The sequence below is a fragment of the Halteromyces radiatus genome (genome assembly GCF_025201355.1).
Source record: "Halteromyces radiatus strain CBS 162.75 chromosome Unknown BX664scaffold_2, whole genome shotgun sequence".
Taxonomy (NCBI): Eukaryota; Fungi; Mucoromycota; class Mucoromycetes; order Mucorales; family Cunninghamellaceae; genus Halteromyces; species Halteromyces radiatus.
The window spans coordinates 4,138,525-4,154,594 of NW_026251688.1; the positions used below are offsets into that span (position 1 = coordinate 4,138,525).

The 16,070-nt window shown below is 32.0% G+C and overlaps 8 protein-coding genes across 8 annotated transcripts; 5 read left to right on the forward strand and 3 right to left on the reverse strand.

Annotated features, from left to right (window-relative positions):
- Nucleotides 1-72: 72 nt before the first annotated feature.
- Nucleotides 73-1,518, reverse strand: BX664DRAFT_327056 (survival protein sure-like phosphatase/nucleotidase; the record flags this gene model as incomplete). Its single annotated transcript, XM_051544344.1, has 8 exons — nt 73-176; nt 239-568; nt 662-759; nt 821-857; nt 945-1,038; nt 1,102-1,237; nt 1,309-1,384; nt 1,476-1,518. 8 exons carry the CDS (start codon nt 1,513-1,515, stop codon nt 103-105), a joined length of 885 nt encoding a protein of 294 aa, XP_051403940.1. The 3' UTR covers nt 73-102.
- Nucleotides 1,519-1,748: 230 nt separating this feature from the next.
- BX664DRAFT_327060 (rab protein 6) lies at nt 1,749-3,152 on the reverse strand. The gene is made up of 8 exons (XM_051544345.1): nt 3,025-3,152; nt 2,868-2,926; nt 2,674-2,760; nt 2,500-2,572; nt 2,319-2,430; nt 2,153-2,237; nt 2,002-2,080; nt 1,749-1,922 (listed from the first exon to the last, which is right to left on the reverse strand). The coding sequence occupies exons 1-8, from the start codon at nt 3,089-3,091 to the stop codon at nt 1,867-1,869; spliced, it is 618 nt and encodes a 205-aa protein (XP_051403941.1). The 5' UTR covers nt 3,092-3,152; the 3' UTR covers nt 1,749-1,866.
- A 114-nt stretch (nt 3,153-3,266) lies between these two features.
- BX664DRAFT_327063 (transmembrane amino acid transporter protein-domain-containing protein) lies at nt 3,267-5,081 on the reverse strand. The gene is made up of 3 exons (XM_051544346.1): nt 4,813-5,081; nt 4,676-4,731; nt 3,267-4,602 (listed from the first exon to the last, which is right to left on the reverse strand). The coding sequence occupies exons 1-3, from the start codon at nt 4,966-4,968 to the stop codon at nt 3,501-3,503; spliced, it is 1,314 nt and encodes a 437-aa protein (XP_051403942.1). The 5' UTR covers nt 4,969-5,081; the 3' UTR covers nt 3,267-3,500.
- Nucleotides 5,082-6,632: 1,551 nt separating this feature from the next.
- BX664DRAFT_327066 (uncharacterized protein) lies at nt 6,633-7,310 on the forward strand. The gene has a single exon (XM_051544347.1). It carries the CDS (start codon nt 6,645-6,647, stop codon nt 7,242-7,244), a length of 600 nt encoding a protein of 199 aa, XP_051403943.1. The 5' UTR covers nt 6,633-6,644; the 3' UTR covers nt 7,245-7,310.
- Nucleotides 7,311-7,395: 85 nt separating this feature from the next.
- On the forward strand, nt 7,396-9,017 carry BX664DRAFT_327067 (uncharacterized protein). The gene is made up of 6 exons (XM_051544348.1): nt 7,396-7,493; nt 7,556-7,588; nt 7,649-7,769; nt 7,836-8,472; nt 8,542-8,607; nt 8,660-9,017. The coding sequence occupies exons 3-6, from the start codon at nt 7,711-7,713 to the stop codon at nt 8,906-8,908; spliced, it is 1,011 nt and encodes a 336-aa protein (XP_051403944.1). The 5' UTR covers nt 7,396-7,493; nt 7,556-7,588; nt 7,649-7,710; the 3' UTR covers nt 8,909-9,017.
- A 435-nt stretch (nt 9,018-9,452) lies between these two features.
- BX664DRAFT_383955 (ATP-dependent RNA helicase ded-1) lies at nt 9,453-12,473 on the forward strand (the record flags this gene model as incomplete). Its single annotated transcript, XM_051549149.1, has 7 exons — nt 9,453-9,527; nt 9,674-9,722; nt 9,805-9,943; nt 10,001-10,081; nt 10,133-10,485; nt 10,591-11,977; nt 12,063-12,473. The coding sequence occupies 7 exons, from the start codon at nt 9,453-9,455 to the stop codon at nt 12,211-12,213; spliced, it is 2,235 nt and encodes a 744-aa protein (XP_051403945.1). The 3' UTR covers nt 12,214-12,473.
- A 449-nt stretch (nt 12,474-12,922) lies between these two features.
- BX664DRAFT_327076 (ubiquinol-cytochrome-c reductase complex subunit-domain-containing protein) lies at nt 12,923-13,814 on the forward strand. Its single transcript, XM_051544349.1, has 2 exons — nt 12,923-13,055; nt 13,215-13,814. Exons 1-2 carry the CDS (start codon nt 12,988-12,990, stop codon nt 13,357-13,359), a joined length of 213 nt encoding a protein of 70 aa, XP_051403946.1. The 5' UTR covers nt 12,923-12,987; the 3' UTR covers nt 13,360-13,814.
- A 366-nt stretch (nt 13,815-14,180) lies between these two features.
- BX664DRAFT_383956 (concanavalin A-like lectin/glucanase domain-containing protein) lies at nt 14,181-15,742 on the forward strand (the record flags this gene model as incomplete). Its single annotated transcript, XM_051549150.1, has 6 exons — nt 14,181-14,430; nt 14,513-14,686; nt 14,798-14,810; nt 14,871-14,969; nt 15,081-15,261; nt 15,373-15,742. The coding sequence occupies 6 exons, from the start codon at nt 14,181-14,183 to the stop codon at nt 15,430-15,432; spliced, it is 777 nt and encodes a 258-aa protein (XP_051403947.1). The 3' UTR covers nt 15,433-15,742.
- Nucleotides 15,743-16,070: the final 328 nt, after the last annotated feature.

A 16,070-nucleotide genomic window follows, 5' to 3' on the forward strand; every position in this document is an offset into this window, starting at 1 on the left:
TCAATATCCGCTGCTGGTTGGTCAATATAATGAAACTAAATAACAATAACAATGATAATAGTAATAATAATAATATATAAATATATATTATTTTTTTTATTTCTAAAGTTTGTTCAATCCAACACCATAATCTATATCTAAATTAGCCATTTCAAAAGCAGCAATCATAGGTGTTACTATTATAAAAAAGAAGTAAATAAGAGAAAAAAAAAAAAGAACTTCCATTTCCATTATTTACCTGAAATACAACGTTGTGCCACAGACCAAGCATCTGTTCCAGGGACAGGTTCTTTTGCATTGACCAGAGCTTTAAAATCAGGACTAAATTTAAAGATGGTTCTACCACCTCCAGATTCAGATTCCAAACGGACTTGTTCTTCAATAGTATACGACGACCTATTATCATTATTATTATTCTTGAGTGGTTTGAATAAACTACCATAAGAACCTTGATGAAATTTGGTCATATGAATAGGACAACGATCTTCCACCAAAGGGACATTAATATTGAATAATCCACCCACAGGCCATTTATTCTTTTCATATAATTGTTGTATCACCTCCGTCGCTATCAAAAAAAAAAAAAAAAAAAGATGAATCAGTCTACCTTATCATTGGATCATCTTTTTCCCTTTTTTTTTTTTTCTTTTTTCTTTCTTACCCATGGTACAAGCATTTTGTATACAATTTGGTGAAAAATCGCGTGAATAGAATGGAAAAGATAAAGCGATTGCCTTTTGATTGCAAAGTGTAGCCTCCCTAATCAAATCAAAATGAATAAAATAAAAAATAAAAAAAAAATTCAGTACCTAATACTTACATAGCACAACCAATAGTTCCTGAGGCAAGTGTATATACTATTTGATATATAAAGTAGATGGTTTCAATTTAGTTAACTTCATTATTTTATTAAACAAAAAAATCTTACGTTGAAGAGTTTTTACCGAAATTTGGACCACACACTACCAAATCAAAGTGTTCGTCCTTGAACAAATGATGAAGAGCAATATTAATACAAGTAGCTGGTGTACCGCTTAACTAGTAAAAAAAAAATCAGTGAATATTAATCATTAATAAATAATAATATATTTTTCTTTTTACCAAGATAAAATCAGAGGGATCTTGTTGATGATATGAAATTTCATGTGTTTTACGATGAAAGTAACTGAGTTCAATATGATCCATGATCATAAATGACTTGGATATCCATGATTTTTGACTATTGGGAACACATACTCTATCAGGGAGATAATAATAACAATAAAAATAAATATATTTAAAATAGTTCATTTTTTTCATTTGCTTTACTTGACATTCCAACCTAATTGTTCAAGGTGTTCAACAAAAGGCAATACAAAGGGAGACTCTTCAGTATTTGGTGGTCCTATAAAGTATCAGTAAAAAAAAAAAAATAGATGATATGAAGAAGAATAAAGGAATAATAGTTTATATCAAATTTTAAAATGCAAACTTACCATCGTCATTGCAAATCAATACATTTAAAGGTTTCGTCATGACGAATGATATCTAAAGAAAGAAAGAAGGTAAAGAAAAAGGTGAGAAATTTCCCAAAGGTAGTCTGCGGGGATGCAAATTTCCAACCCATGACTCACGTACAACTTGCACAAAAGTAACTTAATGTATACCTTTGAATGATGATGTAGAATACAAGTGTTTATTTTTTGATTAAACAACAAGCCAAAAAAAAAATGGCCAAAAAAAAATAACAATATATATATAATAATAATAAAAAAAAAAAGTAGAGGGTGATCGATAAATGGCATAAGGTAAATAACATATGGAGAACATAATAATAATAAAAGTAAAGAGTAAAAATCAGGACATCAACAATAATCTATATATAATCTAACAAGCACAACCACTAGCCTCAGTTTCAGTATTGGTTAGGTTGATTTTTTGCACTAGATAAAGGAAAAAAAAAAAAAGTAGATCAATATTAATATCAATATATAATCCATTTTGATATAAAAAAAACATTACTTTGATCTCTTTGGACTGGTTCATTATTTCCATCTGCACCAGGAAGCACTTGAGCAATTTTCTTGAATAATGTTTTGACCTAATTGTTGTTGTATTGAATGATATTAGCACTTCTTGATTCATTAATAATAAAAAAAAAAAAGGAACTTACATTGTGTCCTGCCTTTGCACTAGTTTCCATAAACATCACATTAAGCTCTCTAGCTCGTTTTTCTGCATCTTCAGTAGTAACTTGTCTAATTCAAAGATAAGATGGAAGTGTTACCCTCCTTGTTTTTTTTTTTTTTTCTTGTTTATAATTTTCTTTTTTTTCTTACCTTTTATCATTTAAATCAGACTTGTTACCAACAAGAACAATAATTACATCATCACCCCGTTCAGCACGAACATCATCTATCCATTTATTGGTATTATTGAATGATTCAAGACCTAAATCAAAAAAAAAAAATATATATTATTAAATCACTATTCATTTTTTCTTTTTTCATGATTCCTTACTTGTAATGTCATAAACAATTACTGCTACGGAAGAATCCCGAATATAACTTGGAATCAATGATCGAAATCGTTCCTATATAAATTGTAACACAAATGTCATCCACGTGAGTTTATCACTAACTTGTATATATCCACCATATGAGTTCGATTCTTTTCCTCCAAAATATATATTACCTGGCCCGCGGTATCCCATAATTGTAAACGGACTGTACGATCATCAATATAAAGTGTCTTTGATAAAAAGTCGATACCAATCGTTGCCTATAATTTTATATTGAGAAGAAAAAAAAACGGTAAGAATGTGACAGAAGTGATTGTTGATCTTTTTTTTTTATTGTTATTATTATTATATTCTTTCTAGTCATTACTTGATATGTATTGTCAAAGGTATCGTACATGAATCTAGTAATAAGTGATGTTTTACCCACTATAGTTTTGATTACAATGTTAAAAGAAAAAAAAAATAAAGTTGACATGTCAAAAACATGAATGATTATTAAATAAACAGTAATAATAATATATTACCACTTTGTTCACCGAGAAAAACAAGTTTATACTTTCTAAGAGGACTACTGAATTCCGGACTTGTCATAATATAACGAATTAGATGTTAAAAAAAAAAAAGAGAGAGAAAGAGAAAAGAGAAACTGAACGGGAAATGAAAAAAACAACAAATATCAACAACAAATCAAGAAACGTGAAAGACGAGCGGAGATTTCAAGTTTCAAGTTTAGGTGGAGGAGAAGGTATTGATCACAAGAGGATATCATTATAGCATATGTATCATCATCATTATCAAACATATACTTCTCACTCAAAAGATAATCCAAAAAGTCGGATAATTTTTATTATTATATTATTATTAAATAGGGTATTTTCTTTTATTTACAAAAAAAACAAACATATATAAAAAAAAAAAAGTAGCTATGGTGACCATGTAAACCAGCAAAGTCATAAATAATCATACAAGTAAAACTAACATTATCTAATTAATCTATATTCTAATGTGTGTAAGCTACCTTCAATTCATCGATAGCAGACCAAGAACCAAAAATCAATCCAACCACACCAAGTAATATAATAAGGAAACACCAAGCCAATTCATAAAAAGGTTTGTTTCGGAAACCAGTCAAACGGAAGTAAAATAAGACAGGGAAAACAAAGATCAAAAGACAATTTGAGAAAGCACCGATCAAAGACATTAAAGCACCAAAGTTAGGAACCACACAGGCAATGACACCAACAAAAGTCATGATCACTAAACGGAAACAAGCACGAATGATAAATTCACCCCATTTTCCAAAGCGTTCAACACTGATATCAGCCAATTCTTCACAATCCAAAGAGAAAGAGGTCACTAAAATGGGAGAGGCCATGATAACATGAATAGTCATCAACACAATAGCAATGATCTTGGGAGGACCATCAGAAATACTATTGTAGACAGGAGATGCAACATCATTACCAAAGATATAATAACCAGGAATAGCAGTTAAAAAGTACAAAGCAGCACAAGTACCAAGTCCAAAAGCAACGACCTTATTCCAATCCCTGGGTTTTTTCATGGAAGCTTCCACATGAGGATATACAATATTTCCACCGAAACTGAAGGAGATAGTGGCGAGGGCAATAGGGAATTGATTCCAAATAACAGGCATATGATAATGAAGAGCATTTTGTTCAGGAGTAAAATGTTGTTGATCGATACAAGCAACAACAAGTACGATGATGACAACAATAGCAGTAGCGACAGCACCAAAAGCAGACATAAAAGCGACTTCTTTCATATTCTTGACCAATACAAAGGGAATAGCGACAATACCACAAGAAATGATGGTCCATTTCATATCACCTAGTTCAGCTACAGTACCTTTGCAAAGTTGATTCAAATTGGCACCTGATAACACCATGTAAAGAATAGGAGCACCAAGAGTAATCCATGCACTGAAGAAAAAACTAACCCATCCACCTACAACACCATAAGCAGCAGTAGCTACATCCTTATAGGTATGCATACGTTTATTTCCTGAAGCATAAAGACATTTGATCAAAATGATGGCAGTATATGTTGACATGAACCAAGCCAAAAATAGAATAAACAGACTAACAAATAAATAAAATGAATCGTTGATTAATATATTATTTAGTTTTCACTAGTCAATAATGATTTATTTACCCAAACCATCCACCTTGTTTTAAAGCAGCAGGAAGACCTAGAGTACCAGTACCAGCCTATAACAATTATTATAATAATAATAAAAAAAATAATGAATAAATCAATCAAAAAAAAAAAACTACAAATATTTCACTTACAATGACACACACAACGTTAAAATATGCCCAAAAACTGGAACCAGCTTGAGATCGATCCACGTCCTCAAATTGATCACCATCATAAGAACTATATGAATCTTCTACTATGGATCCTTGATAACTAGAGACAGCTTCTTTCTTTTCTTGCATTGACATGACGAATGTAGTTGAATAAGTATAAAATTACAAAAATATATATATAAAAATAAAATACAAGGGTAACAAAAGAAAAGAAGAAAAACTACCGTAAGAAAAAAAAAAAAGAAAAAAGAAAAGGATAGAAATAATAAAAAAGATTTTTTTTTAGTTTTATAGCAACAGGCCTCCGGAGTTATAAAATCTTTTCCCGTTTTTTTTTGGTTATCGACTTCCCCATTTGTCCAAACCTAATCGAACATCCCGAAACCCATTCATCGTATTATTATTGGTGGAAATTATATGAGTCAGGTGAGATAAAACCAATGTCTATTTATTTTCATTTAGTAAAAATGGTAAGGGCGGTAATATCATTTGCTAATAATTCAAGATAAGGTTTTCACACACTCAAACTTTTCCCATCGATGTCTTTTGTTTTTTCCCCCTTGTACCTTAAAAATAAACATCTCATTTTTTTTTATTATTTTAATTAAAACATCATTTATAATTTTTTTTTTTTTTTTTTTTTTTTTTACAAAACACTCTTTATGATTCTACTTAAAAAAAAAAAATGAATTTGATGGACAATGATAAATATCCAAGTTTTTTTTTTTCATGACGTTCCATTGGTTCCATTGATCGTAAAGGATAAGCGGTACCCCAAAATTTAAAAAACCTTTTTTGAAAAACTCCACTCTCCTTTTTTGGACGATCTCTCGTGTGCCAACTTTCTTTTTGCTATCATCTACTCTTTTTGGGTTGCTATGATCGTTATTATTCTTTAAATTGATTGGTACCTGATTATTATTATTTCATTGTTCTTACTAGACACAAAGAAAAAAAAAATCATGCCTTCTTTTTGATGATGATGTTGAAATGACGTCGGTTACACCATTTTTATCCTTTAAGTTAAAATATCATCTACACATCGCTCAGCCCATCCTCTTTTTTTTTTTTAAGTCTCTTTCAATACTATAGTAATTTATACAATCATTATTTCTATTATGACCGATTAATTTAAAGACATATTGATGATCAATAATAATAAAATTATATAAATAGTGCATTATAACATAGATGGCTCTTGTTTTTGATATTGTCTTAATTCAAAGTATAAACTGGTAAAAAAAAAAAAAAAAAGAGATTTTTGAAATGACGCGTTCAATATAGGTGGATGATCATTTTTCTATTATCTGTCAAAGTTCAATGTGATCCATTTGGGTTTAACTGGCTAAATTTTTCTTTTTTTTTCACACGGTTCACTTCTAATATTAAAGGTTTTTTTAACACTTGTGTTCAACACTGGAATAATCATCCATCCTTTCCCCTTGACTCAGCATGATGTGGATACGTATACTGTAGTGATCTAAATCAGGAGAAAGTCTTTCCAACGCAATCAAAGATATCAAGTCAAAATTTTGACAAAATGCATAAATACTATCCCGCTATTTTTCATCCTATCATAAATCTTTTTTTTTATTATCATAGTCACGCCAATTATACTTTAGGATTTAGAAAGGAATCCATGAAGAATGTTATTTACCAATAACTAACTTCCGAAGAATTAGCTTCAATGGAATCAACCCTATTATTTACTCAAAACAATAGTATAAAAATCTAAAGTATCCAATAAACCTATTTTTTTTATTTCTTTTTGCATATAATATATATATTTATTTATTTATTGAGAGAATAAAATGGATAAAAGAGAAGAAATCATTGCTCAACCGTCTAAACCACTATTGAAAGAATCAGTAATACAACAACAAACACAAATACACACAGATACTAATCATACTAAACTTCCGTTCGATCCAACGGCCAAAACCCATACAAAAGCAACCGAGAGCCTTGGTTCGTTTCGTTTCTTCAGTAAGGTCAAACAAACAAGAGTATCACCTATTCATTCACAATCCATCCTTTACAATACCAAGTCATCCACCAGTCTTGACATGGATCATCAGGTACAAAAATCCAATGTTTTATATCACCAAAATCAGGAACTTTTGATTTTACCTTTTCCCACCGACGTTATAAGCCAACAAGTACGTGAACAACAAAAAAGAAGTACGAGTTCTGATGAAGAATATCAAAAAAGACCTTATTCTATGCAGTTACCTTCTCTTCGTACAATAGCCAGTTCTTGGACAGTATCAAAGATGAATCAATCATTTCGTCCAAATAGATCACTTTCTTCTACAGCCGTCAACTCTTCAGGACTTATGCCACTTCGTTTACCTTCTTTTCGTGAGCTTTCCAAGGATACTAGTTTAAAGCAAATCATGTTGTCGAGGTAAGGTAGTTATTTATTTTGAATAAAAAGGAAAAGGAAAAATAGAGAGAAAGAGAGGAAAGCATATACGGGGCTCTAATTCTTCTAATCTCTTTTTTTTGTTTCCCATTTTTATATTCCTCTTTTTCTCTCTCTCTCTCTCTCTCTCTCTTTCTCTCTCTCTTTTTCTCTCTCTGTCTTTATGTTTCTTTTTATAGAAAGGAACGCATTCAATTATACAGGAGTAGCGACAAAAGAAATCTTCGCTTCAATGGTAAAGAAAAAAAAAACATTGGTTTCTCAACTAAAATTGAAACTCTTCTTTTGTTATTACAGTGGTTCAACTCACAAGTTTGACTTCTGCTAGAGGTAAACTATCCGAGATAGAATGGAAGATATGATTGTCTAATATTAACTCTTTTTATATAGATTTGGACTATGAATTATTGATAAAATTGAATCAAGAAGTGGTGGCGACACGATTTGGTCAAATGGTTAAACTTGCCAAAGGAATTAGTTCAAGTAGTTTAACTGAAGATTGGATATCTTTGTAAGTTTACTTTGTATATATATATATTATGTTTGTTTCTCAATTTTATTTTATACATTCAAATAGACAAGTGATTGGACCTTTTGAACTTTCCATTATACTCAAGACTAAACCTACAAGGCCTTTTAAAATAGCAGATTATTTGGCACGTCGTGGTTTCTGGCCTCCTTGGACTTCTCGCCGACAACAACGAGCACAAGCATCCGCATTTTATCAACAATCAACATGTTGGTCTTCTTCATCTGTTACCTCCTCTTCAGCAGCAGCAGTGGCAGTATCCTCTTTACCTTCCTTGTTATCCTCTGTACTCGTGACATCTCGTATGACAATGACTGGTTATTTGGATTTAATATCAGAGGATAATTTTGATTTGATTGAAAATGGTCAGCATAGATATCGATTTTCCAAGACAACATCAGCGAGCAATATGAATATGGAACTCTTGGTTGAATTTCGTTGGGAAGAACAACAACCTGGAGATCGGGACTTGGGTGTTGCTGGTCAATGTTCTCCAACAACAAAGAAAACATTGATATATCCTTGGACTCATTATAAAGGTATCTCTCAGTCATCAGGCACTCCCATGGAAGAAGAAAAAGAAGATGGACTTTTATCAAATAAGGATATGGTCAAGGATGCTTTATCTCATATTACTGGTGGCGATTATTTGACATTCTATCTTCATGGTGGTTCTGCTCTACCTGTAAGTCAGATATAATGTTATCTAGATTTTATAATATTCATCTTTTTTTATTATTATTATTATTCTTAGAAATGGCAAAGATATTGGGTTATTTTGAAAAACAATCACTTATTGTTAACATCACCATCATTAAAGGTAATATATAATATAGTAAACCAATAAAAACTAACATTTTGATTCTTGATAGAACAAGAGTCCTATATATGATCTTCCTTTGAAATTATTGAAATATGTTTCCAAACCTACAGAAGAGGATCAAGAATATGTTTGTTTGAATCGAAAAGTTGGTATTGTGATACAATTGGATACCCAATCAAGCAATGATTTCAACTATGGACTTTTAGGTGATAGAATGTACATACTAGCCGATACACCTCAATTGGCTTTAATATGGCGACGTGCATTGACATCTATTAGAAAGAAGAATCGTTTTTAGTGACAACATAGACGTTGTCAAAGTATATAGTTGGATATTTAATTTTATTTAGTAGTTTTATTTTCATTCCTATAATAAATATTTTCGATGGAGATCTACGTCTTTCGTCCCCCCCCCCTACTTTGGTTTTTGAAAAGAAGAAATGGAAAAATGGTTATGTCAACTGAATATTATTTGTATATGTGCACTTAACAAAAAAAAAAAAATAGATCCAAACAGCAAGGAAGACAGACAACCAAAGGCACAACGAGACCAAGAACGATGAGGAAAACGTGGAAATAAGAATCACTATTCTGTCGCGTGTGACCAGATGAACGGAAAGAAGAAGATACCAACAAGGAAGCAGCCAAAAAGAAGTAAATGATTTTTTTTATTTTTATTTTTTTTTGTCCAATCACGTTGAAACTATCAAATAATCATGATTATTCTATTAAACCAAATCAATCATCCAATCATTATATATCATAAAATAGAATTCATATTTCATAAAATAAAATAAAATAAAAGGGCTACTTGTAAGAGTATAGTTTTTATTAAGAGCATAATGATCACAGTTAAATTATTAAGAAGGGATCTATTCCAACTGGCCAATGCGGGCTTTGATTTATCTAGTCCAATGGTCCTTTTTTTTTTTCTTCCCTTTCCTTTTTTTTTTCTATTTTTTTTTTTCTTCTTTTTTTTTTTTCTTTTTTTTTTGTCCTTTTACCTTGTTTCTTCTTTTCTTTTCTTTTCTTTTCTTTTTATTTTTTTTTTTTCATCATATAGCGAAAGATGAACCAAGAAAATTCCATAGATAAATTGGAACAACAATTTGGTAAGAAAAAACAATAGATAAAGAGTCATTATGAAAGCCAAAGATCTTAAGAAAACTTTTTTTTTATCACTTTCTTTTTTAGCCAACACTGGATTTGGTGACAATCCTCCTTCTAATGCTCCTTCGTCTGGTCAATCTTTTATGAATGATGGTAGTACTCCTTCAGGGGCATCTAATTATAATAAAGGTTGGAATAATCAACGACCTCCTCGTGCTGAAGGGTAAAAGAAAAAAATAAACAGATCAATAACAAGGAGAACTCAATTATTTATTTCTAGGTGGTATCGTAATGATTATAATCGTGATGGTGGTCAAAGACAATGGCAACAACGTGGATCATATGGTTATCGAAACAACACGTACAACAACAACAACAACAACAATAATAATAATAATACTGGCAACTTTAGACGACCTGGTGATGACTTTGTCCCTCGTCGTTCAGATACTCAAGGTTATTTCAAGGACGGTGTTCATCATATCGGCAAAAGAAATCCTCGTATAGAACGTGAATTATTTGGTAGTCCTGAAGATCTAGATCGTCAACATACTGGTATCAACTTTGAAAAATATGACGATATTCCTGTAGAAGCAACTGGTGAAAACTGTCCTGAAGCCATCTCAACTTTCACTGCTCCTCCTTTGGATCCTCATTTATTGACTAACATTGAATTGGCAAGATATTCTACTCCTACTCCTGTTCAAAAATATTCCATTCCCATTGTGGCTGCTGGAAGAGATCTAATGGCATGTGCTCAAACAGGTAGGATTTCGCCTTTTTTTTTTTATCATTTTGAAAAAGATTACTGATTTTGTTTTCTTATTATTATTTTTTTTTTTTTTTTGCTTTTTCATATATTTATTTTAGGTTCTGGTAAAACTGGTGGTTTTCTCTTCCCTATTTTATCAGAAATGTATTCCAAAGGTCCATCATCAAAACAAGATGCATCCAAGGATAATAATGAAGAATCTGAAAACAAACGTGTCATGGCGACTCCTGCTGGTTATCCCACTGTACTGATTCTTGCACCAACACGTGAACTTGTTTCACAGATCTATGAAGAAGCCAACAAGTTTGCCTATCGAAGTTGGGTACGACCATGTTGTGTATATGGCGGTACGGATATTTCTCATCAAATTCGACAGATTGGACGTGGAGGATGTGACCTTTTAGTGGCAACACCTGGACGATTGGTAGATCTTCTTGAACGACGTCATGTATCTTTACAACATTTACAATATCTAGTACTGGATGAAGCGGATCGAATGCTGGATATGGGATTTGAACCTCAAATTCGACGTATTGTTGAAGGAGAAGATATGCCTGGTGTTCAAGATCGCATTACACTGATGTTTTCGGCTACTTTCCCAAGAGATATTCAACACTTGGCACGGGACTTTTTGAAGGACTATGTCTTTTTATCGGTAGGACGTGTTGGATCGACATCAGAAAACATTACTCAAAAGGTACTCTTTGTGGAAGATGATGACAAACGGGCGGCACTATTAGATATTCTACATACGGATAGCAATGGATTTATGAAAAAGGGTGCTTTGACTTTGATCTTTGTGGAAACTCGACGTATGGCCGATAGTTTGAATGACTTTTTGATATCACAACAATTTCCAGCAACTGCTATTCATGGAGACAGAACTCAAGCACAACGTGAACGGGCTTTAGAATCATTTCGTATGGGTCGTACTCCTTTGTTGGTTGCTACCGCTGTGGCTGCTCGTGGATTGGATATCGCCAATGTGGAACATGTGATTTCATTTGATTTACCTTCTTATATTGATGATTATGTGCATCGTATTGGTCGTACAGGTCGTGCTGGAAACACTGGTCTTGCTACTGCCTTTTTCAATCGAAACAACAAGAATATTGTCAATGATTTTATTGCTCTACTCAAAGAAGCCAATCAAGAAGTACCTGATTTTATGGAAGCTGTAGCTCGAGAAGGAAAATCATCATCATCATCATCAACAACAACAGCAACGATGGGTCGTGGACGTGGTCGTGGAAGAGGAATGAATTATGGTCGAGGGGGTATTTCATTTGGTGGTAGGGATTATCGTCAATTTGATTATGAACAAATGAATATGTATGGTGGTAATCCTGCAATGGCTGCTGCTGCTGCTGCTGCTACTGGTGGACCTGGTTATTACAATAACAATGCTGGAGGAATGATACCAAATTATTCTTATCATCCTAATGCTTATCCTCAAGGTGGTTATCCTGGTTATGGAAATTATGGGTAAAAAAAAAAAAAAAAAAAAAAAAAAAAAAAAAAAAAAAAGGAAATAAAAATCATATATAGAAACTTATATATATATCTTTAGATATCCTGCTCCTCCACATTTTCAACCTCCACCTCAATATATGAATGATTATAGTAGTGATGGACGTCCAATGGCTCCTATTCCTCCGCCTTCTGTATATAACAATCGTGGTGATCCTCTTCATTATCAATCTAAATCCAACTGGTACTAAAAACGGAACTTTTACTTCCAAATTTCACTTGGATTCCCTTTTATTATTATAATTATTTTATTATTATTTTTTATCTATTTCCCTCTCCTTTTATGGTACTCCTCTTTTTTTTTTCTCTCTTGCTTTACAATGATATTATTTTGTATGATTCTTTTATACATCTTATTTCTATTTCCCTCCTTTTTTTTTAGATTAGTTTATGGCTGTAGATAAAACAATAAAAGTAATCATTACTTATTCAATGTCTTTTTTTTTTTTTTCTGATAGTTCAATAATCTACATTCTTGATGATGATGATTTTAGCAAAAGATTGTTTGTTATATGATTGGCGGGATGATGAACAACCTCCTTTTTTTTTTTTTTTTTTGTTGATTTGATCCATGCGCTAACCAGACAAAAATGACAGTATACTTTTTTTTTCCAAGAATGAATAACTAGGGTTCTTGTTGTATTCCCCCCCTCTTTATAAAAAAAGAAAATGTTTTTTTACCTGAACGCCACCATTTTTTTTCTTTTTTTTTTTTTATTTTTGAAAACAAGTCTATCAAAACCATGTTTATAACAACACTAACATAAAAGGAAATCTCCAAACTTGTTATCTTTGTTCGGCTTGAGAGAGGGTTTGCGGGTTCTCAACACCATCCACGTCAGAAAAAAAAAAAAAATTGAATGGGATGTTTGGTTACCCTGGGACTGAGTTTCTTTTTTTTTTTTTTTCTCTCTCTCTCTCTTTCTTTCTTTCTCCTCTTTATCATTCTTTAAAAACAACATACAATGCCTGTCAAGCAAATCATTACCTCCCCACATTTCGGTCTCATTACTCCTGAAAAGCTCATTCGAGTGTAAGTAGTTATATAAAGAAAGAACATGTTCGTACATGAAAAAGTTTGTTCTTTTTACCTGTTTTTTTTTTCTTTTCTTTGTTGGACAAACTTTGTTTTTTTCTCTCTCTCACTTTTTTTTTTTTACTAATGCTTATTTCTTTTTTTTTTTTTTTGTAGTGCTCCTTCTCTTGCTTTATGGGGTGCTGGTGCTGGTACCGCTCTTGCTCTTTTGGGTTCTGATATTCCTTTGGTCAAGAAGGATGTTTTGTCCAAGATCCCTGTTGTTGGTAACTACTGGGCTGTTGCTGAAGAAGAACAATAAAAAGTAAGTGAATATATAAAGAACAAAAAAAAGGTCCAGAACAACAAAAAAAAAAGATGAGTGAAAGGGATAAGGAGGTACGATACGGCAAAAAATAAATAAATATGGAACTTTGGTTAGTTGTTCTAGACAGAGGAAGTGATAAAAAGATATAATATCAGGAGACAAATATATATATATAAGATTGTATCTAATTTGTTTTGTTTTATCTTTTTATAGTCATCATCATCTAGTTTAGACATTTTTTTATCAAATAATAAACAGCGTGTTGTCATTATGGATTATAGTTTATATTGATTGTTTTTTATATATTTGATTTATTGGACTATTATTAATAAAAGATATATCCAAAGGTTTGGTAGATTTTGATGATGATCATGATGATGATAAATAGGATGATCTGAATAATGATTTCCTATGATGATATACGTTTTCAATGGCTGTGTATAGATCAACACCAACAAGTCATGTTCGTTTAAGAACGTAGGTTAACAGTTTCCAAATGTTACTCCTAACAAGTCTACCTCTTGAAACCCCTTTCTTTTTGATGAAGATACAATCTCCAATCTCTCTCTCTCTTTCATCTTACTAAAATTGAAGAACGAAACGTGCACACCCCTTGAGAATCTTTTTCTTTTTTCTTATTCTGAAAAATGATTGATTATTAACCTCGAGTTTCGCGGGATCTACATTGTCTCCCCCCCCTCTCCTTCGATTATAAAAGCCGACATATTTCTTGTCACTTTTTTCGTGCTTCTTCTTCTCCTTTTTCACTTTTTTTTTTTTTTTTTTTTTTTTTACTTGTTGTATTTTTCTTGATCATGGTATCTACTTCTCTTACAGCTATTGCTCTCTTAGGTCTTTCTGTTCTACAAGGTTTGACTGCTGCACCATCATCCTATGCTAAACGTGGTGGAGGTCAATGCACTCCTTTTAGTGGAAATTTTGGTGAAAGCTCAGAATGGGAAGGTCAAGATGTGACAGAAGATGAATATGATTCAGCAGAAAATGGCTTGAAATTCAACCTTTTACCTCCTGATAGCTATACTCGCAAGTATGATGAGAATGAAAGTAAGTTTTATCAATCATCATCATCATACAAAAAAAAAAAAAGTAGAATAGACACTTAAGATTTTTTTTTCCTATATGGTAGAATCTTACTACAACTCCAAAGCTGGTCGAGGTCCTACTTTTGTTTACAATTCTGAAGTCCAGTATGGTCGCATCTCAGCTAAAATCAAGGCACCTGCAGTGGGAGGTGCTGTCACTGCCCTGATCTTCAAGTCTACTGAAGGTGATGAAATCGACTTTGAGCTTCTTGCTTCTCGTAAGTAAAAAAAAAAAAAAAAAAAAAAAAAAAAAAAAATCATCCTATCTCACTGACAACAAAAAAAAAATCATGGTTTAACTGGTTTTTGTTTCTTTGTTTATTCTATAGCCGATAATGCTCAGTAAGTTCAAATATATTTATAGATTATTTATTCTTTGTCTAATGTTTTTTTTTTCTATAGAACCAATTACTTTTGGGGTAAAAGGGTCAAGACCGGAGAAAATGGTGAAATCCACAAGGGTTCTGTATCCGATACTTTCTACAAATATACTATCGATTGGTAAGGTTTCTTTGACATTGAAAGTCAAAAAAAAAAAAAAAACTTGGCAATGAACATTTCCTTTTTTGGGTAACCTCTCTTTTCTTTTTCTTTTTTTAATTCTTAAAATAGGTCACCAAAGGCTATTCGCTGGTATATTGATGATGAGATGATCCGGGAAACCACTTTAGAAGAAATTATTAAAAAGAAAGGCAAGGCTATGTATCCCACTAATCCTTCTCAGATCCAAATTGGTTTATGGGACTCATCGGATGTCGCTGGTACTGCTCACTGGGCTCAGGGTCCTATCAAGGTAAATTACTAATCCATCATCATTGTCATCATCCCATCATACCATCATATCATCGTCCTCATCATCCATCATCATCATCTTTACTAACATCCCACTTTTATCTTTTTCTAGTGGTCGAATCAAGAAGTGTCTGCCTATATTAAGGATGTTACTGTAGAATGTCCTTATTGATCCAACAACGCAATAAAATCATGACCATATTTTATATATATATATATTCATTGCCTTGACTATGATCATCTTCCTATCTCTATATTATTTGTATTCAATCATCACAGAATATTATTTATGTCTAATGCTAATAAACAATATTATTTTTATTACATCCAACAAACATGCATAAATCTAGAAAGATTCAATACTGGGATACATACCTATTTTTCGTGGATCTAAGTACTTCTTCCCCCCCCCCATTTCGGTTTTCGAAAAGAAGAAATGGAAAAATGGTTAACAGAATATTAGTTGTACATGTGCACTTACCAAAAAAAAAAAAAAAAAAAAAAAAAAAAAAAAAAAAGATCAAAACAGCAAGGAAGACAGATAACCGTAGGCACAACATGACCAAAAGAACAACGAGGAAAACGTGGAAACAAGAATTAATATTCTGTCGCGTGTGACCAGGTGAACGGAAAGAAGAAGATACCAACAAGGAAGCGTCCAAAACAAGCAATTGGCCTTTTTTTGTTTTTGTAGAAGAAATAAAGAGAATTTAAAAAAAAGTGTTTTTTATACTGTTTTTTTTCCTCCAATCACATTGAACCTACCAAATAATGATGATTATTCTATTAAACCAAATCAATCATCCAATC